The 26,305-nt window shown below is 50.1% G+C and overlaps 2 protein-coding genes across 7 annotated transcripts in view; one reads left to right on the top strand and one right to left on the bottom strand.

The window, feature by feature from the left end:
* The window catches only part of LOC105467780 (trans-golgi network vesicle protein 23 homolog A), a 53,023-nt gene extending 50,093 nt beyond the window's left edge, over positions 1 to 2,930 (top strand). For 2 of the 4 annotated variants that reach the window (XM_071084112.1, XM_011717488.2), the window contains one exon: positions 132 to 702. The gene's annotated coding sequence lies outside the window, so the exon portion shown is untranslated. Of the gene's footprint in view, positions 1 to 131 lie in introns of all 4 variants that reach the window. The other 2 variants (XM_011717489.3, XM_071084113.1) reach the window with 2 other exon arrangements.
* On the bottom strand, positions 259 to 24,976 carry LOC105467778 (NUBP iron-sulfur cluster assembly factor 1, cytosolic). 3 transcript variants are annotated; one of them, XM_011717484.3, is made up of 11 exons: positions 24,851 to 24,976; positions 24,668 to 24,772; positions 21,469 to 21,602; positions 16,208 to 16,276; positions 13,110 to 13,142; positions 12,101 to 12,191; positions 10,858 to 11,012; positions 7,422 to 7,532; positions 7,020 to 7,122; positions 1,574 to 1,657; positions 259 to 568 (listed from the first exon to the last, which is right to left on the bottom strand). In XM_011717484.3, exons 1-11 carry the CDS (start codon positions 24,867 to 24,869, stop codon positions 510 to 512), a joined length of 963 nt encoding a protein of 320 aa, XP_011715786.1. In that variant the 5' UTR covers positions 24,870 to 24,976; the 3' UTR covers positions 259 to 509. The 3 variants fall into 3 exon arrangements, with proteins under 3 accessions (XP_011715786.1, XP_011715789.1, XP_011715788.1); XM_011717487.3 differs by lacking the exons at positions 24,668 to 24,772; positions 24,851 to 24,976 and adding an exon at positions 24,192 to 24,493; XM_011717486.3 differs by lacking the exons at positions 24,668 to 24,772; positions 24,851 to 24,976 and adding an exon at positions 22,239 to 23,175.
* Positions 24,977 to 26,305: the final 1,329 nt, after the last annotated feature.

Below are 26,305 nucleotides of genomic sequence, written 5' to 3'. Positions count from 1 at the left end.
CCCCAGCGTGAGCTCTGTCGCTTTTAGATTTTTCCTCAGTCTGAAGAGGAGCGTTTGGACTGTGCTGTTTGAAAACATGCCTGTGTGTTCTGCAGTGAAGCCGCACACTCACCCCTTTGGTTCTTTTCTAGGCTTTCTTATCTTCAGAGGCAGAAATGGCTTAAATGGGAGTTTCTACAATCGACTAAGCTTCCGACACAGCAGAATCCCATGGTCCCACAACCCATTTGTTTTTTACGTGAAACAGGCCTCGGGGGAGAGGTTTGAGGAGGGGGTTTTATTCTTAAAACGGCATATTTGTAGAGAATGCCCTTTATATATGTTCTAAGGAAAAGTGTACAAATACTCGATGATTAAAGTGTCTCTGCGAAAGTGGCTTTGGACCACGCCAGCATCTGGTTCCTTTTTGCTGTGACCCACCCTGTCCCGGAGCTGGTCGGGTCTGGCTGGACATGCTGCCCAGGGAGTACCTCACTTGGTAACTGCTTGGTTCTGAACATTCTCTCATTTCAGGAATTGATGAGGTTCTCTTCTTCTGACTGACGGAGATCACAAAACTCTTGGATTCCTGGAAAACAAGACGACAGGCATAGAGTGCTAAGAATTGTCCACCCCTGGATAGCCCCGTCCTGTGCTGGGGAGGGCCGTGTCTTGACAGGGCTGGAATCCTCTGGCAAGTTCCATAAAAAGCCCTGTCTGTGATGCCCTGAGTCTTTGAAAGTGACCGGAATACCTCACACTGCCCATCAGAGTCATAACCAATGGCTGAGGCCTTCCTCGGCCCATCTATAGATGGAGGATTCTGGGAATGCTGTTTCCTTACCCTCAACATCATTTTTCTAGGCAAGTAAAACCCAGCCACAAACTTGGAGACCGCAGCTTTAAAAAACACTGACACCTCTGCCTTCACTCTGGGGCCTCTGATGGCTGCCACTGGCTGCACGTGGGTTTGGTCTGGCTAACCAGAGTTTTTATTTCTATTTTTTTAAGACACGGTCTCACTCTGTTGCCCAGGCTGGAGTGCAGTGGCGCGATCTTGGCCCACTGCAACCTCTGCCTCCCAGGTTCAAGCTATTCTCCTGCCTCAGCCTCCTGAGTAGCTGGGACTACAGGCGAGTGCCACCACACCCGGCTAATTTTCATATTTTTAGTAGAGACAGTGTTTCTCCATGTTAGCCAGGCTGGTCTTGAACTCCTGACCAGCCTCAAGTGATCTGCCTGCCTCCTCCACCCAAAGTGCTGGGATTCCCAGTGGGAGCCACTGCACCTGGCCTGTTGTTTTGTTTTTATCAGTTACTTTCTTAAATGAATTACTTTATCGCTTTATTGGGATGTATTTCCTAAGCCATAAATTTCAACCTCACTGTGTTTTTTAAACTATGAATTAATTCACTATTCTCACACATTGAGAGATTTCTCATGGACTCCTGGCTTCCTGGGCTATGGAGGCCACTCTGTGGTCATTGCAGACCCCACCACCCACCCGTCCTTCCACACCCCCCATACCCTTGGCTCCTTTATGTTGCTTCCTGCCCCACAGGCATCTGCATTTAGTACTCATGGAAATACTTACTCTGAATTATACTTCTGTAGGCTAACGTGGCTGGGGAATCTGGGGCATCAATGAAGAAGGACTGGCCTTTGTCACAATTCTTACCTTAAAAGAAACAAATGGAAGACAATTCAGTCCAAGAGGAAAACAGAGTGGCCACAAGATCCTGGGGCTCCTTCTGTGCTGGTGACAATGGGAATATTTTGAGTCCCCTTCACTTGTAATGAAGAACAATGTAGAAAAGGCCACTGGGGTCTCTGGGACCTTCCTTCCAGCATTTCAGGGTCCCCAGCCAGCATTTCAGCGCGGCTAAATCATCAGGTGGCGTACAGAAAATGCAGGTTCCAGGGCCCTACAGAGAACTGATTCAGCAGCTTCCAGGTGGGCCCAGGAGTCTGCATTTTAAGAGATTAGCTTTTGAGCAAAAGGATCATGAATGCACATGATTAAAAAAAGTACACAATACAAAAGGATATGGCATGAAAGGCCAAGTCCAAAGAGGGCTACTAGTGTTCTAGGTGTCTTTCCAGAAAGATTATGCGCATATAAATGTGCACATTCACAAGTGTGCACACACACATACACACACTCATATACCTAAAATACGAGTGGGAGCACATGACACACACATTCTGCCCACTGCTTTGTCTGTGTATAATTTTATCTTCTGGGTCATCTGTGCTGGTGTCTATCCGTCTGCTAGTCTTTCCCTGCCATGTGGCCACTGTTCCAGTCCCCTCCTATGCACACCCAGGTTTCTCTAGGACCATGTTATCCCAGAGCCAGGAGGACAGGGCACACGGGCCTTGGAGTCACTGGGGGTGTTCTCGCCCCCAGTCTGCCCTGCTAGCCCCCGGTTGTGGGTGGACCTGCCATCAGCTTGCTCTCCCCACTCTCCAGGCCCTGAGCTGCCGGAGAAACAGGGCCAAGTGACTGCACTGCCCATGTCCAGTCACCAGCCTCAGGTGAACCCCAGGAGGAGTTCCTACCTTGCACCTACCATTTCCTCAACTTCACTACTGTGCTGCCGTGTGGGACAGGGAAGTCCAAGTCGGGGAAGAAGCCTGTGGGGAGAGGGTGGTGGGAGATGGGGAGCCCAGATGGCCCAGTGAGGCAGGAAAATAGGGTCTGGAGGCAGGGAACATAAGGCCAATTCGCACTTGAGCCATAACAGGAAATGTCCTCTCCACAGGACATATGCCATAAATGACTCTGTAACTTTACTTCATCCTCTTCGTTTATATAGGACGTACCCCAAGTAGAGGATATTTAAACCCAAAAACTCTGTAATGGGGCCTTTGAGCCCCTATTCTCAGGCCCATTCCCTTCCCACACTGTGGAGTTTACTTTCATTTTCAATAAATCCTTTCATTCCTTCCTCGCTTTGTGCATTTTGTCCGGTATTTTGTTCCAGGCGCCAAGAACCTGGACACCCTCTGGAACTTACTAGGGAGGCCCCTGAGTGCACGTTCGCTGGGCCAGACTTGGGAGGCTGGGGATCCCAGAATAGTCATGCTGGGGGTACTTTCTGTCCCTGATTTTCACCCAGGTCTCCCTTCCCCAGAGGGCTCCCCAGCCCCCAACACACAAATATGCTCTAGTGTTTTCCCGTCCTAACTGCATTTCCCCCTGGGCTCCCACCTCTCCGAGAACGGGCATCATCATCAGAACAGCTGGTGTGAGCACAGCCCTGTTCCAAGAGATCTCAGGCATCCTCTCTCCACCCTGGCAGATCCCTCACTAGGCACCACTGTCACCTGCATTTTACACACGGGGCCATCGAGGCTGAGAGGGGAAATGACTAGCCCAAGTCCCACAGCTAGTGGTGGCGAAGCAGGGATCTGAGGCCAGCCCTTCCTGTGATTCTCAGCACACGGGGGCCAGGACCCACAGCACCAGAGCGCTGGCATCTGCAACTTTGCCACCATGTCCCTAGAGGGGACTGAAGTGCTGTCCTCGTGTCCTCCTGTCTGCTCCTAGGAAGGTGGCTTTGCCCCCACTCTGTCCCCAGTGACCTTGCCAGATGCGTGTCTGTCGCTTGGCCCTCACGCTCCACCCTCTTGGGTGTGTGACAGCGTTAACCACCCCTTCCTTTCTGGCACTCCCTGGCCTTGCTATCTGTGGTTTCCCCTCGAGGTGAGGTTCTGCAATGTGCCATCTGACACACAGGACCAGGCCCACTGGAAGGCACTTAATGCTCTCAGTTCAGAATGAGCCCCGCAGCTGTCACTGTCCTCTGCTTTGAAATTAGCTCTTGTGAACCACCTGGAACTTTGCTTCTTTGTGACAAGTGGCCCTGAAAGGAAAGACCAGGGCCGATGCCAGGGCTCGGTGTGAGGGAGGTGGGAAGATGGAGGTTGGTGGCTCTTTGGAAGAAAAGCCACATCAGGATCCAATAGAGGGCCCCAAGGTCACTTCCTGATCTGTCAGACAATGGCAATGGCAGGCCTGTGGCTGGGCCCATGGACATATTTGGGTGGGTCAGCAAGCAAGCATGCCATTGTTTTTTTTGGAGACACGGTCTTGCTCTGTTACCCAGGCTGGAGTGCAGTGGTGTGATCAGGGCTCACTGCAATCTCAACCTCCCCGGGCTCAAGTGACCCTGCTAACTCAGCCTCCTGGGTAGCTGGGACCACAGGCACATGCCACCATGCTGGGTGAATTGTTCTATCTTTTTTTTTTTTTTTTTTTTTAGAGACGGGGTGTCTTCCTGTGTTGCCCAGGCTAGAGCATGGGGTGTGCGTGTGTGTGTATTTAATGGAGTTAGTTGCCATCATTTAGTAATCAGGAGACTTTGGGTAAGGATATAGATTTCTAGCTCTTCGTTAAATATTGGAAAATGTGGCAATTGTGATGGCCATAAGGACACACCTCTTGGATCTCTGGTAGCAGCTGCCAGGCTCCAAAATCCATCACCACGTTTGTGTGGAGGCAATGCTGCCCCCAGGCTGCTCCTAGCTAGTGACTGAGCTGAGCATGGCACTCGGGCAGGCACATTTCTGGGAGATGCAGGCCCTCTGATGGGTAAGTGGGCTCAGAAATGCCCTGGTGGCTGTGCCCAGCTTTCCTTGAGAGCAGCCAAGACGCTCCAGCAGACTGAGATGCTCCAACAGACTGATACGCTCCAGCAGACTGAGATGCTCCAAAAGACTGACACACTCCAACAGACTGAGACGCTCCAACAGACTGCCACACTCTAGCAGACTGAGATGCTAAAAAGTAAAGTACACTGAGGTGCTCCAGCAGGCTGAGATGCTCCTATGGGCTGAGATGCTCCAGTGGGTTGAGATTCTCCTTTGGGTTGAGATACTCCTGTGGGCTGAGATGATCCTTTGGGTTGGGATGCTCCTGTGGGCTGGGATGCTCCCATGGGCTGAGATGCTCTTGAGGGCGGGGATGCTCTCTTGGGCTGACATACACCTATGGGCTGAGATGCTCTTGCGGGCTGATACGTTCCTTCCCCCATTCCTTCATCGTGGATTAACCCTCTCCTCTGTCATTTTCTCCCACAGATGTTTCCCCTGACAAATGTCCTGCCTACCAATCCCATCTCAGCAGAGCTGAACTGCGGCAGAGGCGCAGGCTAGCAGGAATGGATGTGCCCTGGGCTGCTGCAAGCTCCCGTCCCCAGTCACATCCATTCATGCAGCCCGACTGCCTCCAGGGGCCTTAGAGGGCAGCTCTCAGCACCACTTCCGGCCACTGCAAAAGCTGCCTGGTGAGTGTTTTATAATGCTGGGGAAGGCTGAGAAAGCAGCTGTACTTTTCTGCATTTTGTTGGGGAAATCACATGCCAGAGAAGTATTGTGGGATGTGGGAATAAGGGAAAAAGGATTTGGGGACACAGTCTCCTGGGCACACAGGGTCTCTGGCGTTCTCCCGGGCTGTTCCCATCTTCAGAGTGGCCCTCGCACCTCACTCCCCCACCACTTCCTCAAGGCAGCTGTCCCCTAACATAGTACTCCCGGCTCCCGCTTGGCAATCCTGTCCACGTCTTGTGGCTTCAACACTCAACTGCACGGACACGAACCACCTTCTCCTGACGGACCCCAGAGCCTGCTGACAACCTAAGCCCCCAAGCCCCTCATCCACAGCACCCCAGAAGGCCTGGCCTCCCTCAACCTGTCCTCACTGTCTCTGAGGGACGGACCCTCCTCCAGGTGGCTTGTAATGGCAGCAGGGACAACTCGACCCTCAGATGCCGTCACTTTCTCTATTGTGTGTGTCCCTTCCTTTCTATACCAACACCAGAACCCAGGGCCTCATCCTGAACCTGTATCCCAGGGCAGCTGCCCCCGAGCCTCCTGCTCCCAGGTACGTGACACTGACACTCAGACACTTAGCTGTTTCTCATAGGCTCCTATTCTTCCCCTGCAGCCAGGCCCTTCCCCAAGGCTCCCCACGTGGCTTTGTGGCTTCCCGCTCCCAGTCTCCAGGCTCTCCCTGCCCTCTCCCCAAGCACTAGGACTCCACCCTCCTGGCCAGGGCATTCTTTACCCGCCCTGCCCCTTGCCCAGCCCCTCGCTCCCATCCCCCGCGCTCCCATCCCCCTCGCTCCCATCCCCCTCGCTCCCATCCCCGCAGACACCTCTCACTGGCCTTGGTTCCCTGACAAATGAAGTAGAAGTTCCGAGGTGTGGGTGCAGCCGGCACTCCTGGACCCTGGCCTCCCCTCCAGCCTTCTCTCTCTGTTCTCCCCTCAGACCTAAAGGCTAGTGCTGGACCCCCGGCAGGAGCCCCACTGTGGGCCCCAGTAACAGTGATGGAGGCCCGCCTGGCTCTGCGGTCCTGGGGGACAGCAGCCTGCTGGGGGAGCAGCTTCGAGTGTAGGCCCTGCCCAGTGCCCCGCTGCGAGTGGGTGCTCTGCAGGCATGTGGGTGGAGATGTGAACCCCGTCCCTCCTTCAGCCCCAGGGCCACTCAGGGAGTGGGCATCTCTTGGGATCCTGGGGGACCCAGGCACTGAAGAAGAGCATTTGCTGGGAACTTGGCCCCTGCTAGCAGGCCAGTGATCCGCGTTCCTGTCTGTTCCAGTGCTGGAGACAAAGGGGCCTCATCTGTGAGGTGCTGGCTTCTCGGGGCGCAGGAGGCTGGGCTCCTTCCTGAGGGATTTTTCACCTCAGGCTGCCCTTCTCTGTAACCTGGATGCCATGCCCATTCCCTGGTGCCCCTCTATCAGGCACCCTCCTCAGTCCCCTGGCACCAGCACCCTCACCAACTTCTACCCCGTTCTTCCAGGCCTTACCCCTCTGCCTGAGGCCTGCTTGCTCCCGCGACCTGCCCGCAGGGGTCTTGGCCTCTCTCCTGGTGGCCTCTTGGGGTGCCAGCTGGAGGGTGGGTCTGGCTCCAGCGCCCTACTAACCTTCCTCCTTCCATTGCCCCTCTCCATAGCTGCCCCCATTGTGCCCGAACCATGCCTGTGGGGTTGACCGAGGAGTGAGGTCCTGCCCCACATGGGGATCACCCACCTATGAGTGGATCCAGGGGCACTCTGCCGAGGAGAGGTACCTCCAGGTCCTGGCACATGAGCTCCGCACCCCCGGTCGTGGGAGGGAATATCTGAGATTCTTTCTGCAAAGCAAATTCAAAGGAGACGAAACATCATTTTTTTGTAGAATCACAAGGATGGACCACATTTTAAAGAAACTTACAAAAAAAAAAAAAAAAAAAAAAAAGGTTTAGTTTGAATGTGAAACACTTAACACCAAGAGAACTTTCCTTCAGTCAGCAGAAAGGGATTTTAATTGTGATTCCACTTCCCAAAATTACGGGGAAAGCAGAAACGGTTTGCAGAGCAGCCTTTCGACTCTTTCCTCAACCACGAGAGCAGGACCTTGTTGGGCTCGCCTGGCGGCCCCACGCGCCCTCACCTTGCATTTAGGACAGATGAAGCCACTCATGTTCTCCACCACCCCGATGATGGGCAGCTTCACCTTGCGGCAGAAGTTGATTTCTTTCCGGACATCCTGGAGTGACACCTCCTATGAAGGTGAAAAGACCAGTGATTCCAGCAGCAAAGTGCGAGAAAGGGAATGTCTGTGCAGCCGAGGGGGTGGCTGCAGTGCAGTGGATCTGCGATCGTAAAGCCTTAGAGGTTTCTGCCCTGACGGGGTTTGGCTCTGTGTCCTGTCCCCATCCAAATCTCAGCTCCAACTGCAATCCCCATCATTCCCATGTGCTGAGGGCAGTTCCTGGTGGGAGGTGATTGGATCATGGGGGCGGTTTCCCCCATGCTGTTCTCATGATAGTGAGTTTTCACAAGATCTGATGGTTCTATAAGTGTTTGACAGTTCCTCCTACACACTGTCTCTCTCACTGCTGCCACTGTGTAACATGTGCCTACTCTGCCTTCCACCATGATTGTAAGTTTCCCGGGGCCTTCCCAGCCATGCGGAACTGTGAATCAATTAAACCTCTTTCCCTTATAAACTCTCCAGTCTCGGGCAGTTCTTTACAGCAGTGTGAAAATGAACTAACACATGCCCTTTACCAAATCCATATTTATTTAGTGCCTACTAGTGCTAAGCCCTGTTCATTTGAGGTGCTATTTACTTCCCACACAGCCAAATAGCAAGAAATCAATCTAAAAAAAAATGACTCTTTTTTTTTTTTTTCAGAGACAGGATCTCACCCTGTTGCCCAGGCTGGAGTGCAGCGGCACGATCATAACTCACTGCAGCCTCGACCTCCTGGGCTCATGCAATCCTCCTGCCTCAGCCTCTTGAGTAGCTGGGACTATAGCCATGTGCTACTCGGCCTGGTTAACTTTTTAATTTTTTGTAGAGATGGTTGTTGCCCACATTGGTCTTAAGCTCCTGGTGTGAAGTGATCCTCCTACCTTGGCCTCCCAAAGTGTTAGGGTTAGAGGCATGAGCCACCGTGCCTATCTGAAAATGACCTTTTAACGCATCTACACGCTCCATGTCTCTATACTATACTATATTCAGCCAGAGTGTACACTGTTTTCTAGACCAGAGCTTGGCAAACCCCAGCCTGGGGCCTGAATCTGGCTGGTTTTATAAATAAAGTTCCTCTGGAACCAGCCATGCCTGTCCCTCCAGGCACCATCTGTGGTTGCTTCACGCCACGGTGGCACAGCTGAGGGGCTGGGACAGGGACTGTGGGGTCCACAAAGCCTACTTATTATCTAGCCCTGTACAGAAAAGTTTGCCGATCCCTGCTGTAGCTAATTATAAACGCAAACAACTTTATGGACTAAAAGAAAATAGAGAATATTGCCCAATGTGGATAACTTTGCATTTCCTTCTAAACTCTGAGTTTTTACAGTGTGATTACTGTGTATACACACTGCTCAGTAGCTCCCTATTTTCCCCAGTTAATGTTACCACAGATCTCTGTGCCCAAGTCCTGCTGTGGCTTGTCACTGTCAGGTGTAGTGACTCCTTAGCACCTGGGGCTTCACCACTCACGTGAGCCCGAAAGGCTCACGGCTTTGGGTCTGTTCTTTTCCTGAGATGCCTGTTTGGCTCTTGGCACTAAGGCAGGATGCAGAGGAAGAGGCGTTCAGCTAGAAAGTCAATGGGCTGCGACTCAGTCTCTCATTTCTTTGTTTCTTTTTTTTTGAGACAGAGTCTTGCTCTGTGACCCAGGCTGGAGTGCAGTGGCACGATCTCGGCTTACTGCAACCTCTGTCTCCCAGGTTCAAGCAATTCTCCTGCCTCAGCCTTCCAAGTAGCTGGGATTATAGGTGCCCACCACCACGCCTGGCTAATTTTTGTATTTTTTGGTAGAGACAGGGTTTTGCCATGTTGGCCAAGCTGGTCTTAAACTCCTGACCTCAAGTGATCTGCCTGCCTTGGCCTCCCAAAGTGCTGGGATTACAGACATGAGCCACTGTACCCAGAACCAACTACTTTTTAAAAATGCGACAGAAAACATTCCTAAGGACAAATCCACTTTCCCTCCACTGCCATCACCCAGACCAGGCCATCCTCCCGCCCGTCCAGGGACCCAGCTGGTATCCTCCTCCTCTGTGCGCCCCCATGTCCCCTCTCTGCAGGATGCCAGAGCGGACACGAATCCTGTCACCATTTTCTGACCCAGACACCCTTCCCATGGCCGCTGGGCCATGGCTGTACCCTCATGTGTGTGTCCAGCACCTGTTTTCCTCAGGGAGCCACAGGGGCCACCAGGGAGGGCCAGGCCCTTTTACTGTCCTGGTGCCTGGCACGAAGAGTTCAGTGAGTGCTGGATGAGGGTGAGACTATGGGTCGTCCTGATTGATTCTGGCCAGTGAGATCAAATCAAACCTCATTTGCTGGGCTTTCTTAGATGTGGAGGAGAACGTCACGAAGAGAAGTCAAGCGTAACTGTGGAGAAGAGCCCTTGGTTTCTCAGGCCCCTGAGATGGATAGCATCATGGTCCTGCCTGCAGTCGCTCTCTGCGGGGCTTCCAGAGAGGAAACTTCCTATCGCTCTCCTCAGCTCGGGCTCACCAAGGGCCCTGGGGAACAGCCACCAGGTGACTGCTACAGAGCGGTGCTGGGTGTCACCAAGGAAGGAGCAAAGGCACCCAGTGGCTTATCTCGAAATCCCTGTCTGCACCTGGCTGGTTCTGTTGAAAACTGGAGAGGTTTCCTAAATCATTCTGGGATGTAAATGGAAAATCTACTGTAGACTGGAGGGCCTGAGACGTGGACATGGCAAGGCTGACGGGGACCGGCAGCACAATATGAATTATAACTGCACTGGTGGTTTCCCCAGTCTCCTCGACGAAAGTTCAAAAAGCATTCTTGACCTACTATTATTTAATCCATGGACTAAAAAAAACAAATCGTTGAATGGTTGTCAGCTGCGAATGTTTAGACTAAAGATGAAGTTTTTCTTATTTTTATCTTTTGAGACAAGGCCTCACTCGGTTGTGCTGGCTGGACTACAGTGGCGTGATCATGGCTCACCGCAACCTCCTTTCCCCAGGCTCAGATGATCCTCCTACCTCAGCCTCCCAAGTAGCTGGAACTACAGGTGCAAGCCACCATGCCTGGCTAATTTTAAACTATTTTTTGTAGAGATGGGGTTTCGCTATGTTGTTCAGGCTGGTCTCGAACTCGTGGACTCAAGTGATCCTCTCATCTCAGCCTCCCAAAGTCCTGGGATTACACGTGTGAACCACTGTGCCCGGCTGAAGTTTTTAACAAGAGGTTTCTGCAGATGCGCATTGGATGCAGCTGTGGAACACACACTGGGAAGAGCCTTGGTGAGACCAGGATATCAGAGCCGGGCAGGAAAGAAACCTCGCAGTGTGGAGCACGGTTTGGACCCAGCTCCAGCTGGGAGCTCGCTCACCTGGGGAGTGGTGATGATCACCGCTCCGTCGATGCGTGCGGCGGCCAGGTACTGGACGACCGAGAGGTGTTCGTCCGACGTCCCGGGTGGGGTGTCCACGATGAGGTAGTCGACCTCTCCCCAGTCCACATCTCGGAGGAACTGCTTGATCATGCCTAGAAAGAGGAATCCGCAGGGGGTGCTTATTTCCTTTCTTTTCTGTACTTACAACTCCCTTCTTTTTTAAAGGATGGGCTCTTGCTTTGTTGCCCAGGTTGGCTCTGAACTCCCAGGCTCAGGCAATCCTCCCACCTCAGCCTCCCAAGTAGCTAGGACTATAGGTGCGTGCCACCGTGCCCAGCTCAAGGAGAAGCATGATCTGATCTTTTTGTGCCTTTGGTCTATGCTGTAAATCAGTGGCTCTCAACTGAGAGTGAATTGCAATGTCTGGAGACATTTTGGGTTGTCACAAATAGAGTAGGGGGTGGTACCGGCATCTTGTGGGTAGAGGCCAGGGCCACTGTTTAACACCCTATGATGTAGAACACGGTCTACTCCTCCCCCAGTAAAGACTTATCTGGCTCAAAGTATCAATAGTGCTAAGGCTGAAGCTTGCCCTGGTAACACTTTCACATTATTACCTTAAGTCTCAGTACCAGATCAGCCTGCTGCTGATCTCACCTCTCTGACCCAAATAAGCCACTATAAAACCATGATAAAAATAATTTCAGGGTTCTATAGCTTTTTTTTTTTTTTTGAGACAGAGTCTCGCTCTGTCACCCAGGCTGGAGTGCAGTGGCATGATCTCGGCTCATTGCAACCTCTGCCTCCTGGGTTCTCCTACCTCAGCCTCTTGAGTAGCTGGGATTACAGGTATGTGCCACCGTGCTTGGCTAATTTTTTATGTTTTTGGTAGAGACAGGGTTTCACCATGTTGGCCAGGCTGGTCTTGAACTCCTGACCTCAGGGGATTCGCCTGCCTCGGCCTCCCAAAGTGCTGGGATTACAGGTGTGAGTCACCACACCCGGCCAGGGTTCTACAGCTTTTAAGGAGAGAAAAACGCACAGCAGATATTTACAATTATGTAACGGAAACTGGTATTTCTATTAGCTCTTTTCAACCAGTGAAGAAAGAGGCACTGGAGGCTTAAAAATAATAAAGTGTGAAGTCCAGCAGGCTGAGACTGGCAGGACAGGGAGCAGATGAGGCCAGGAGCCACAGTGCGCGTGGAAGAATGTGAAAAACAAAGGCAGAGTGGCAAACCGTTTTTCTTGGGTCCCCTCCAGATAACAGCATCATCAGGACTGCTGAGCAGGAAGCCCACTGACATCACCCCCAGGTTGTCTTCCACGTACTGCAGAGGGAACAGGGTGAGGGCAAGACACGCTTTACTCAAAACCACACAGTGAGGTTCTCCCCCAGGTCTTCTGTCTGAGCTCTGACTGAAAAAAACATTTTCAGGACAAAACTACGATATGACCTATGAGCATATTTACTCTTTGCATCCTAAATCATTTTTGGGGACAAAAAAAAGTGGGGGTACCACGTTGGGGGATTTGAAAGAGGCACTGTATGTCCATGGGCTGCAATGACAGGGAACTCAGCTAAAATAAGTAAATGGCATCTCCTTAACTCTCTCTTTTTTTTTTGAGATGGAGTCTTGCTCGGTTGCCCAGGCTGGAGTACGTGGTGCGATCTCAGCTCACTGCAGCCTCTGCCTCCCAGGTTCAAGCAATTCTCCTGCCTCAGCCTCCCGAGTAGCTGGGATTACAGGCGTGTGCCACCATGCTCGGCTAATTTTTGTATCTTTAGTAGAGATGGGATTTCACCATGTTGGCCAGGCTGGTCTTGAACTCCTGGCCTCAAGTGATCTGCCTGGCTTGGCCCCCTAAATTGCTGGGATTACAGATGTGAGCCACCGCACCCTGCCTCCTTAACTCTCTTAACCAGAGATTTACAAACTATGGCCTCCAGGGCCAAATCTGGCCTACCATCTGTGTTTTAAATAAAGTTTTACTGGAATACAGTCCTGGTTGTTAAGTTACATGTTACTACTTTCGTGCTACAACAGCAGGGAATGTAGGCCCACATGCTGAAAATCTTTACCGTCCTACACTTTACAGAAAAAGCCTGCCAATCACTGGATTTAATCACATCCTCTGTGCCTCGAAAAGCACCCTAATAAATACACATGGACCAACAAACCACAAACCCATTATGTACACACAACCACACACTACTGTGAAAATAGGACAAAGAGGTGAAAACTCACCACTGGAGACCAGCCTGAGCCACTCTGGTGAACCTGTGTGAACATGAGCACCGATGTTTGTTAGTAGAAATCATGTACCCTGGTCACATTTCATGCACAAATTGTACAAAGAAAGAAGATGGTTTTATGAAATACAATTCGTTGTCTTATGTGGTACCACGAAATTCCTAAAAGGAGGTGAACAACTGGGGTGTGGGTAATAAAGATGCAACTCAACTCCCTTTGTGCCCTAAGATGGGTTATTTGGAAGCTCTACTTGGGTGTCTAGATAGGGAACCAAAGTTACTCAAGTTCAAATATGATGTTGTGCCTAAGGTATTTTAAAAGAGTGATACAAATCGGCTGGGGACTGATGAGAAAATGCAGGTACCTGTGGAGCAATGAGGTGGCTTCTGTAAAAGCACACGAGTGAAGGGAACGAGCTCTCCTCAAACAGCTGCTTCAGAACTTGTCCCAAATCAGCTCCAGCCACTGCCCCCAAGGGCAAGGGCTGGGGGTCAAAGGGGAGCTCCCTGGGGCAAGATTCCGACCTCTTCCCTCCAGCAGGTGTCCAACAGCACACAAAGCGCAAATGAAAGTTTAATTTTCATGATGAAGCCTTACTTTTCTCAGCAGATTTACTGAGACATGATTCACAGACAACACGACTCACCCATTGAATGAGTGGCTTTCTGTACAGTCACAAGGTGCAGCCATCACCGCAGTTTTTTTATTTTTATTTTTGAGATGGAGTCTTGCCCTGTCGACCCGGCTGTAGTGCACAGGCGTGATCTTGACTCACTGCAACCTCCACCTCCCGGGTTCAAGCAATTCTCCTGCCTCAGCTTCCCAGGTAGCTGAGAACACAGGTGCCCACCACCATGCCCAGCTATTTTTTGTATTTTTTGTAGACGGGGTTTCACCATGTTGGCCAGGCTGGTCTCAATCTCCTGACCTCAAGTGATCTGCCGGCCTTGGCCTCCCAAAGTGTTGAGATTGCAGGTGTGAGCCACTGTACCCAGCCTCCACAATTTTAGAACATTTTCATGATGCTAAGAAGAATCCCTATACCCCTCAGCTGTCACCACCCCCCCTCCAGTGTCTCTCACATCCTCCCAGCCTTAGAGGGCCCTTCATCTACTTTCTCCCACTGTGGACTGACCTACTCTGTATACTCCATGTCAGTGGAATCATACAACATGTGGTCCTCTGTGACTGACTCTGAAGTTCTATTAAAAGAAACCCAGCCAGGAGCAGTGGCTCACGCCTGTAATCCAAACACTTTGGGAGGCTGAGGTGGAGGATCACTTGAGGTCAGGAGTTCGAGATCAGCTTGGTCAACATGGTGAAACCCTGTCTCTACTAAAAATACAAAAAATAGCTGGGCGTGGTGGCGTACGCCTGTAATCCCAGCTACTCAGGAGGCTAAGGCAGGAGAATTGCTTGAGCCCAGGAGGTGGCGGTTGCAGTGAGCCGAGATTGTGCCATTGCACTCCAGTCTGGGCAACAAGAGCGAAACTCCATCTCAAAAAAATAAATAAATAGAAATAAAATAAAATAAACCCCACAAAACCATTCATTCCTATTTATACTCATTTGCTAAGTCCACTTGTCTTAAAAGAGGGGTAAACAGGATGATCCAATAGTGCAGGAGAAGAAAACGGTGAAACTTCTGTTTTATTTTCCTTTAAATTTTCTGTTTCTATGAAATACTTAGGTGTGATGACAGTAGCTTATACCCTCACTGGGGCGTGTGCTACAAAATCCATTGGGGTATGTGACCAGGCCTCAAGGGGTGACATCGCTCTCCTTCCCTATTCCCTCGGAAGCAAACCCCAAGGCCTTAGAAGTGCCTGCAAGGCCTGGCCCCATCTGCCTCGGGCCACCCTCCAGCCCCACTGGTCACTCCACTGACGACACAAGGACACCTTGCGTCAGAGGCCCATGCACTTGCTCCCTTAGCCCAGAATGCTCTTCCCCCAGCTCTCCCCTCCCGTCATCCTCTGCTCAAATGCCATTTCTCAGTGAGGGCACCTTTGACCACCCCTCAGCCCCTCTGACCCTGCCGTACTGTCTATCCCCTCACTCTGGGTTGGTTTCACATTATCTAGCATCTGCCTTCTCCCACCCAGACAGGGGTCTTCATGGACCTTGTTCACCACTGCATCCCCAGAACAGGATTAATGCATCTCTGACACTAATTAAAGAACCAATCTTGAGACTCTTGGGTCATCCCAGCACCCCCAGCTTCCATGCACTGCCCTTCCATGCAGCACCCCCAGCTTCCATGCATTCCCCAATCCTCTCTTGGAGAGCTTCTTGCTAGCAATAAGAGGCCAGCAACTACATAGACTGCTACGGCCCTGCCCCCAGCCCACATCACTCACCCGCCCTGCAGTCTCAGTTCCCCAGGGCAGACCACAAGGGCAGAAATATTCCCGTGCTTCTAGGGTACAGACCCCTACCAAGCCCTGGACGAATGTTCCCAGTCAGAGCTAAATTTCCGTGTCTTACTTCTGCATTTCGCTGGCTGTTTCCCTTCCCCTCTGAGGAAGCATCGAAACCAATGCTTCTCCAATGGTGTAGACAGACTTCATATGTAATCCTGCCCTCCCCAAAACTCACAGTTGTTGTTAAAAGTAGACAGATGGACTACTGAGCATGTATCTGAGCTCCTCATGTCCACATAAACATTTACGGGCCAGATGCGGTGGCTCACGCCTGTAATCCCAGCACTTTGGGAGGCTGAGGCAGGCGGTCATCAGAGGTCAGGAGGTGGAGCCCAGCCTGGCCAACAGAGCGAAACCCCGTCTCTACCAAAAATACAAAAATTAGCTGGGCATGGTGGCACGCCCCTGTAGTCCCAGCTACTCGGGAGGCTGAGCACAAGAATCGCTTGAATCCATGAGGTGGAGGTTGCAGCGAGCTGACATCGTGCTACTGTACACTCCAGCCTGGGTGACAGAGTGAGACCCTGTCTCAAAAAGAACAAAACAAAACAATAACAACAAAAAAAACATTTATGGGCTCCACACACCTCTTTGTTGAGGTTTGACAGTTCAGTGCTACAGAGTTTGCCTCAAGAGAACAATTTCCTGAGTTCTGTAACCGGCTATTACCTGTTCTCCTTCCAATCCCATTATCTTGGGAATCGATGGCCCACATATATCGATGTCTAGAAGAGCAATCTGGGGAACAAGAAGAGACCAAAGCAGTTACATAACTGAATGCACACACTCCAGATACGCACAACTGGGAGGGGAGTGGGGTTAGAGGAGGACAGGGGAGAAGACAGAAACTGGGTCAAACTTGGAGCCATCAGATTCTGAGAGAAAGTCCTAACGCTGATCTCAAGGTTCATAAACACGGATGCCCCCATTCCCCTACCCCTCAGCCTGGCTGAGCTCCTTAAGGGTGATCTTACAGACCTGGCCGTCAGGTCACTTGGAGGCTTGAGCTCAGACCGTTTGCTGAGCCCTGGCTGGAGGTGACAGGGAAAGGGGCCTAGCGCCTTTTTGGCTTCTGTGACAGACTATATGGAATAGCCAAGAGACAGCAATGTTGGAGCCACCCTCAACAGCTCTCCTTTGCTCACCCCCTCACCAAGTCTTGGTTTCCGCATCTTATATTTTTCTCAAACTCATCTTTTCTTGTTCAGGAGTCTCCGATGCAAGCCAAATCTAGCCTATTTAAGCAGAATATGAATGTATTAAAAAAATATTGCGGACTGGGCGCAGTGGCTCACGCCTGTAATCCCAGCACTTTGGGAGGCTGAGGTGGCCATGTACCTAGAAGGTAAGTATCATTATCTCTGGTTTACAGAGGAGGAAACTGACGTTCAGAGGGGACCAGTTCAATAAGCAGGGAACAGAGCTGGGACATAAACTGAGGTCTTTTGGCCCCAACTGGGGCTCTTTCCAGTACACCACGGGGCCTGCTGTGGAGGACCAGAGTGGAGCCTCTAGCTGAACCTGACCAAGCCCTGTTTTCCTTTGATCCTGAAGGTGAATGATGGTTTAGGCTAAGCTTTCAAAACAGAGACTTAAAGTAAGATGGAAACCTGGAAAAGTTCTTTGCTTGTGACTTGGGTGCAGCTTCAGGCGACCTGTTCCCCCCAAGCCTTCCCCTCTGACACAGGAGGTCTGAGACGGCCTTCAGAAACCTTCTGAGAACAAGGCCAGTATTCATCTTGAAAGATGCGATCACTCAAACCCAAAGTGCTGCACCTCCGGGTCACTTTTTAACTTGCTCCGAATTAGTTTCTTGCCTCCCTCTTGAATCCTCTCAACAAACCCAGCCTCCTACTTCCTCAGCACCCAGCGCTGTCTCAAACCCGTGGTGCATGGGAAAATGCCATCCACAGACCAGCGCTGGCCTCAGGCGCCCTCTACGGGGCCATCCGAGGAGCACCGCAGAGTGACAGCATCGGAAAACCTGACTTGCTCTCTCAGGACCTTGATACTTGGGACTGATGTGTCAATGATCCATGGGGAGATGACACTATCACCATGACTGTGATAGAGACTTTCCTCGATACTCTCAGGTTTCTAGCGACTCTGTCTCCATGCCTTTCCTTCAGGGAACAATTTAATCAATTCCCTTCAGAGGAATTTCACTCCCTTGGGGAGTGAATCTTGAGCGAAATGATGTAAGGATGCGAGAAGCATCTAATGCACTCACTCCCGTGGCAGGCCCAGGAGGCTGCTGACAAGCTCCTGCTACCCAGATGGCCAGCACAGTCCTGGGTCCTGTCTGTTCAGACTTCCTGCTGATCCTATTACTACCCCAAAATCTGTCCAATTAATTCTGCTTAGGTTAGGCCAGAGAAGCAAAGCTGAGAGCAATGTGCCTGCGTTCCTCCACAGCAGGACCTCTGGGCCCGTGTTTGCAGCTGATGGGAAGAGGCGGCGTTTGCTGCAGAAGGTGGAGACGCTGCAGGGCTGTTGGGATCCAAAGCGTCTCCTTTATCCAGCACCCCAAACTTCCCCTGATGAGGAGGGTAAGGGAAGAGGGATTTAGTCCCAACTTTTAGTCCTTGCACAAGTTGCTTCTGCTCTCTAAGCCTTGGCTGTCTGGGCTTCTGACCTGCGAGACGAGTGCTCCGGGGTCAAGGCCCCTCCCAGCTCTGCAGTCCCAGGACCCAGCCTTGCACACTGAGTCCTGAAACACCTAGTGCTGACCTTGTAATGACAGTTTGCCTTTCAGATCACAAAGATCATAAATGTTTAATTTATGGTGGCCGGGTGCGGTGGCTCATGCCTGTAATCTCAGCACTTCGGGAGGCTGAGGCGGGCGGATCACCTGATGTCAGGAGTTCGAGACTAGCCTGGCAAACATAGTGAAACCCTGTCTCTACTAAAAATACAAAAATTAGCTGGGCGTGATAGCATGCGCCTGTACTCCCAGCTACTCAGGAGGCTGAGGTAGAACAATTGTTTAAACCTGGGAGGCAGAGGATGCAGTGAGCTGAGATCGTACCATTACACTCCAGCCTGGGCAACAGAATGACATTCCATCTCAAAAAAAACAAACAACAAAAAAAGTTTAATTTGGAAGTTGGTGACTTGTTATTTATTCATTGTTTCTGAGGTAGGGTCTCACTCTGTTGCCCAGGCTGGAGTGCAGTGGCGCAACCATGGCTCACTGCAGCCTTGACTTCCCAGGCTCAAGTGATCCTCCTACCTCAGTCTCCCGAGTAGCTGGGACTACAGGTGTTCACCACCATGCCTGGCTCTTGTGTGACTCTTGGCTGTCTCATGGCTCAGGCTTATGCTACAGAGGCGCCTTCTGCCTTCACCACAACTTACACACCCCATGGGCAGCCTGTGACCCGTCAGGGGTGTTTTCTAATTCTGCTGCCTCTTGATCCAAGGCCCTGCCTGCCTCAAGCGCTAACATGGAATGGTCTTGCGTAGAGTTAGAGCCAAGCTTCCACCAGACCACCAGATGGCAGGCAGAAAAGGGTCAGGGCATGTCTTACCATCCTGCCGGATTTAGGGCAGGGAGAAATCTGTGCTGCTTGACTTTAATCAAGACATATTCAGCATTTTCCATGTGTTGACACTTTGCAGATAGCGATGTCACTGTCATGAGTAGGTCTGCCTGGGGAAAACACACTTTCCTAAATGCTAACTTCTTTTTTTTTTTTTTAAACCACCACTGCATAAAGAAATACAGCTGATCTAGCCATATTTCCACACTGAATGGTGTGCTTTCCTTCTATATATTGCAAAGTCTAGACAGGCACGCAGCAAAGACTTCAGAATATAATTACATGAAAGTGAATGATGTAAACAGTTGTCTACTCACAAGTGGTTACTTGCAAGTGGCAAGATGAAAGCCCATCTCCAGTGAGCTGTTTAGGAATATTCCTGACAGCTTCGAAAAGCAAAGATTATTCTAAACAATACAGACAATCTGAGAAAGCAGATTTCTTGGCCAGCCCACTAGGCCAATACAAATTTGACCCTCAAATGGCAAGAGATTGCTAAGCAACAGAATGATGAATCAATAAGTATATGCATGGGTATGGCGGGGGGTGTGTGTATCTACCTTTTTTTTTTTTTAAACAGAGTCTTGGTCTGTCACCCAGGCTGGAGTGCAGTGGGGCAATCTTGGCTCACCGCAACCTCTGCTTCCTGGGTTCAAATGATTCTTGTGCCTCAGCCTCCTGAGTAGCTGAGACTACAGGTGCGTACCACCACGCCCAGCTAATTTCTGTATTTTTTTAGTGGAGACAGGGTTTCACCATGTTGGCCAGGCTGGTCTCTAACTCCTGACCTCAAGTGATCCGCCTGCCTCAGCCTCCCAAAGTGCTGAGATTACAGGTGTGAGCCACCATGCCCAGCCCAACAAGTGTATTTTGAATCTGCCCAGTACCGTGCTTTGGGTAGGCTACAAACTCATCTCTAAGGCAGTATAATCATCATCCCTTCATATTGAGTTAGTGAAATATAGTAATAAAAATGGTGGCCATCACAGACATTTACTGAGCAGTCAGGCCCCGTGCTAAGTGCTTTATATGTGCCATCTCACTCAGTCCTCGGAGTCCCATTTTATAGATGAGAAAATGGAGGAAGAGTAAGCCTGGTAACTTACTCAAGGTCACAGCAGTGGTGTAGATGGAGCTGGGACCTGAGTTTGGGCTGTCTGATTCCAAAGTGTATGTTCTTAGCGACCCACAACCCCTTTTATTAAAGCTGAGATCCCAAGGGCAGCACTGGGTAATTTGAGTTTTCATGCTCGTCTGTATACCTGGGTGGTAATGAATAAACTTGTGTAAGGGTCAGCAAAAATTTTCCACAAGGGCCAATAGAAAATATATTATTAGGCTTTGTAAGCAAAATCAAGGATCATATGTAGGTACTTAGGTACTAATTTAAAAATTGCAATTTTAGGCCAGGCGCGGTGGCTCATGCCTATAATCTCAGCACTTTGGGAGGCCGAGGCAGAGGGATGCCTTGAGTTCAGAAGTTCAAGACTAGCCTGGGCAACACGGCAAAATCTCATCTCTATAAAAAACACAAAAATTAGCCGGACATGGTGGCAAGCACCTGTAGTCCCAGCTCCTTGGGAGGCTGAGGTGGGAGGACAGCTTGATGAACCCAGGAGGTAGAGGACGCAGTGAGTCCTGATCATAGCACTGCACTTCAGCCTGGGCGACAGAGTGAGAGCCTGTCTCAAACAAATAAAAAACATTTCAAAAATGTGAACATTCTTAGTTCACAGGCCATAAAGACAGGAGATGGGCTGGATTTGGCCATCTGGTTATAGTTTGCAGGTACCTGGCTTAGAGAAAAGCAAAAAGGGGTTAATAAAGAGGAAAAAGAAATGTGAACGTCATGTAATAAACGATCCACATGCAAGGAGAGATGTACATCTGCTAGCCATTTTCTTGGCTAGGGAATCCAATAAAATGCTTCATTTGACTACTGGGTATTTCTTTGTTCTCTGCAGGATTGAGATTCCAAAGAGGCCAATTCAACTTAGTCTAAGGAAATCTGTTTTTTTGCTTTTTGTTTTTTCTTTGACAGTCTCATTCTGTCACCCAGGCTGGAGTACACTGGCGCAATCTTGACTCACTGCAACCTCTGCCTCTCGGGCTTAAGTGATTCTCATGGCTCATCCTCCCAAACAGCTGGGATTACAAGCCTGCGCTACCATGCCCATATAATATTTTGTATTTTTAGTAGAGACAAAGTTTTGCCATGCTGGCCAGGCTGATCTCAAACTCCTGGCTTCAAGTGATCTGCCTGCCTTGGCCTCCCAAAGTGCTGGGATTACAGGCATGAACCACTGCGCCTGGCCTAGGAATCAGTTATAGTAGCCATCACGACCCTCAGACAGAATGAGCATCTCCCAGTGGTTCCTGAGGTCTCACCTGTGTGTTTTCATCCTCTGCTAGGCCATGGGCAAGATGGGCGCTGAATGTGCTTTTCCCAACACCGCCTTTCCCAGACAATACCAAGATTTTGTGTTTTACGGTCTTCATTTTCTCTTTGATTTCCTCTATAGCTGCAAAGAAAGCCAAAGTTCAGGGGATGAGGTCCCTGACCAAACCTCAGATGTCACTCTTCCCGTGAACTAGAAAGAGCTAAGTCCTAGTCCTAGTCCTAGTCCTGGGGCTGTTTAAAAGGATCCTCCGAAATACCTCTTAGTCAACAGTAGAAATAAGTGTTAGGAAGAAAATAAGGCTATAATCACACTTGAAGGTATTTCATTTATTGGTTTACATGTTTGTCTCCCCCAACTAGAACATACTCTCCATGAGGGTAGGAACTGTCTGAAGCTTTCAGTGCTGTATTCCCAGCTCCAGAAGGGAACTCTGCATACAGTAATGGTCTCCAACTTAGGGACAAAATCCCCCAGGGACCTTTGGTAATGTCTGGAGACACTTTTCTTTCTTGTTTTTTTTTTTTTGAGACAGAGTCTCGCTCTGTCACCCAAGATGGAGTGCAGTGGCGTGATCTCGGCTCACTGCAACCTCCGCCTCCTGAGTTCAAGTGATTCTCCTGCCTCAGCCTCCTAAGTAGCTGGGATTACAGGTGCCTGCCACCATGCCCAGCTAATTTTTGTATTTTTAATAGAGACAGTGTTTCTCTTTGTTGGCCAGGCTAGTCTCGAACTTCCAACCTCAAGTGATCCACCCACCTGGGCCTTCCAAAGTGTTGGAATTACAGGCGTGAGCCACCGCGCCTAGCCTGGAGACACTTTTCATTGTCACAGGAGAGGTACTGCTGGCATCTGATGGGTAGAGGCCAGGGATTGTGCTAAATGTCCTACGATGCACAGGACAGCCCTCCACAACAGTGAACCTGCCCCAAATGTCAACAGTGCCGAGGCTGAGAAACTGATAGACAGCAGGCACACACTAAGTATCTATCAATGAAATTATCTTATTCAAACCTTTAAAACAACACATGCGGTATAAAGGAAAATAAAAAGTCTCATGACTGGCCAAACTCAAGTAAAAGTTAAGCCTGGAAACCTCCCAACACTGCTGTCCTCCTCCCCATCAACAGACAGCTGTTACTTCTCAACCTTGCGTCGAAGCATTCTACATTAACCAGACCCCCGCAAAAGGCCAAAGGCCCCATGAATCTCCATCGTGGGATGACTGCCCTCACAAGTTGCTTCTAAGGAACTTCTTTGCTGGCCCCCAAACCTTTGAAGATGAATATCCTCCCATAAACAAGGACATGTCAACTCTAACTTTAGGGTTGTAACCTCAGTCTAACTCCTTCCCTGTTACTGATGTCTGTTAAATGCCACACCGACAATGTCCATTACAAGCTTATCTTCCCACAAGCCGAACAAAGAGAGGATGAGACCAGTCCTTCCTCTCCTACCCTGAGACCTCTGCCTAATTAATTCTTCCTTTACTCCCTCTTTTGAATGTTTATTTTCTGTAGAGTGTAGATATACTGGGCACTACTTAAAACCTCTTAAGAATGTAACCACCTGCCTCAAGGCCTGAAGTACTTTTTCCTGCATGCTTTTCCCCCTTTTAACGAAACATGTAAACACAAGCCCCCTGGAACCTCTCCGGGGAGCACAGGCCACAGACATTTCTGTGACTTGTGTTTTCCAGGGCATGCCCTCAAGCTATGGCCCAATAAATCTCCACTGGTAGACACTCAGTTTGGTCTCTCCATTGGATAGACAGAGGTATCTGTTTTTCTCTTCATTTTTTTTTTTTCTTTGAGACAGGGTCTCACTCTGTCACCCCGGCTGGAGTGCAGTGGCACGATCTCAGCTCACAGCAACCTCCACCTCCCGGGTTCAAGTGATCCTCCTACCTCAGCCTCGAGAGTGGGCATGCACCACCACGCTGGCTGTTTGTATTTTTAGTAGAGACAGGCTTCACCATGTTGGCCAGGCTGGTCTCAAATTCCTAACCTCAAGTGATCCACCTGCCTCGGCCTCCCAAAGTGCTGGGATTACAGGCGTGAGCCACTGCACCCCGCCTGTCTCCATTTTTGATGAGGAACCAGAAGCTCAGAGAAGTTAGGACTATTGCTGAAGGTCACACTGCATGGACCCAAGAATCAAACCCAAGTCTCTCTTTGAACTCCAAGATTCTCCCCCTTGGCCAGGTGCAGTGGCTCATGCCTGGAATCCCAGCACTTTGGGAGGCAGAGGCAGATGGATCACCTGAGGTCAGGAGTTCGAGACCAACCTGGCCAACATGGTGAAACTGTTTCTACTAAAAATACAAAAATTAGCCGGTAGTGGTGGCAGGCGCCTGTAGTCCCAGGTACTTGGGAGACTGAGGCAGGAGAATCGCTTAAACCTGAGAGACGAAGGTTGCAAGTAAGCCACGATAGCACCACTGCACGCCAGTCTGGGCTACACAGCAAGACTCTGTCTAAAAAAAAAGGAGGGGAAAAAAAGAAAAAAAAAAGAATGTCCTCCTGCCTCCTGCTTTTTAAGGTCCTTCTGAGCAGGCTCCCAGGGTCCTCTCATCCTCGAATCTGTTTCACAGCACTTAAAGCTGTGGTGGTTTAGTTCCTAGCTCACGTGTTTGTTTCCCCGTTAAGCTAAACTCCACTAGGGCAGTGACCACGCCTGATCCCCACCTGTGTCCCCAGCACAGCACCATACCTACGAGGCGATCAACACATTTGTTTAATGAATGGGAGAATCACTCCTCAAAAGGAAGAAAATTGTGTCAAGAAAGCAGCTGGCAGAGCCAGGATGTAAGTCCGAAGACTCCTGGACTTCGAAGTTTATCCCGTTTTCTTCGCGGTCGGTTACTGTCACTCAAACCTCTGGCCCCGACCCTCTTAATTATGTCCCTTTCGACTCCGCGCCGTTCAGTCTCCACCCTCCACCCGCGCCACGTCCTTAGCGCTCGCCTTCTAAAGGTCTCATTCCTGTCAGTCTGTCATTTCAAGCTCTGCCCTCACCCTGCCCACTTTCCACGCCCCGTCCCCTCTGGGCCCCACCCCTCTCCGAATACAATACCTTCTAGCCCGCCTCTGTCACTCATTCTGCAGATCCCGCCCCCTCCCTCCCACGCCCCGCCTTTTCCGGGCCTGGGCCTCTCACTTCCTGTTGAGGCCTTGCCCTTTTCTCACCCGGGTCTGGAGTGGCCCCCGCTCCAGAAGCGCACAGCCGCTGGTTGGGGCATCCCTGACATGAAGCCCCTCTGCCCGCCTGGGCGCTGTCGGCCCCTGGACAGTCTGCGCAGAGACAAGACCACAGTTAGAGCAGCTCGCTACACTTTCGCCCCGCCACCCACGCCCCCTCCGCGAGCTCACCGTGAGGCACCTCCTCCATTCTGTCGCCTTTGCCGCCTTCGTGGTCACCGGAACCCGCTGTCGTGCATTTCCGCCTTGTGGGCACAATCTGATTCTCTGGCCGCGCTAAATAAGTCTAGGAAAGAGGGGGTTGTGCGCACGCGCGAACCGTGGGCCGAGAGACTGAGACTGACGTCTGTTCCTCTTCAGAGATTTCCTATCATAAATATTTCGGCATTGCATCTCCTAAGAACAAAGGCATTCTTCATGACCTCAGTGCCGTTTTCGTACCCAAGAGATTTCATATCGATGCAGTACTAGCCAATGCAGTATTAGCCAATAGACAGTTTATATTCCAATTTCAGTAGTTAGACCCCCTCCCCTCCTGGATTCACTCACTGCCTGGAGTTACCTCTCTTCCGTCTCCTTTAATTCAGATCAGTCCTTCTTTTTTTAGGGGGAGTCTCATCACAATGATAATTTTGACGGGTCCAGACCAGTTGTCTTATAGAATACCCCATATTCTCGATTTGTCTAATCCTTCCCTCCCTCTTGCCCCGTAATTAGATTCAGGTTAGTATTTATTTTTATTTTTTTTCCTGCAGAACACACTTGGATAATGTCAATTTGTGTCGTTTTTGGTAATGTGAAGCTTGATCGCTTGGTAAAGGTGGTGTCTACCCCATTTCTCCAGTGAATGTTACCTTCTTCCATTTGTAATTAATAGGTTCTCTCTGGGACCATCTTCTTCTCTATCAGCCTTTCACTTAGTGATTTTAGCAGCATTGACATATATATAAAAAACTATAGATTATATATGAGATAAATATCAGTTATATACCCTCTCTTTTTTTCTTTTTTTTTTTTTGGAGACTCACTATGGATTCCTGGATTTTTTTTCTAGTTGCCTTTTGTAATAAATTATTATTGTTTCTGGTCCTTTTTTTTCCCCTCAAATGTGGCCAGGGAAGCCCCTTCAAGACAGTTCTTATGTTCTTTGGGCACTAATCCAACTTCTTTGAGCATTTTCTTGCTTTATGATACGGTAGGATATTTCAGTCATGCCTTCTCCCTGCGGCAGTCATTTCTTCAGGGAGCCTCGGTTACTTTTTAGCAGACAACAGTTCAGAAACCGAGATCTGGATGCCACAAGTGCTCATTGCTCCTGGAGTGTCATTGCTCACAGGTTTGGCACCTGGAATATTAATGAATGGACAAACTACCTGGCCCCAGACACTAAGAATATTGAAACATTTATTTATTTATTTATTTATTTATTTATTTATTTATTTATTTATTTTTGAGGCAGAGTCTCGCTCTGTTGCCCAGGCTGGAGTACAGTGGTGCGATCTCAGCTCACTGCAACCTCTGCTTCCCGGGTTCAAGCGATTCTCTTGCCTCAGCCTCCCGAGTAGCTGGGACTACAGGCACCCGCCACCATGCCCGGCTAATTTTTTGTGTTTTTTGTAGAGACGT

The sequence above is a fragment of the Macaca nemestrina genome, chromosome 18, assembly GCF_043159975.1.
Source record: "Macaca nemestrina isolate mMacNem1 chromosome 18, mMacNem.hap1, whole genome shotgun sequence".
Classification (NCBI taxonomy): Eukaryota; Metazoa; Chordata; class Mammalia; order Primates; family Cercopithecidae; genus Macaca; species Macaca nemestrina.
Note: the sequence above shows the minus strand (reverse complement) of the source record. Positions and strands in the feature narration are given on the sequence as shown.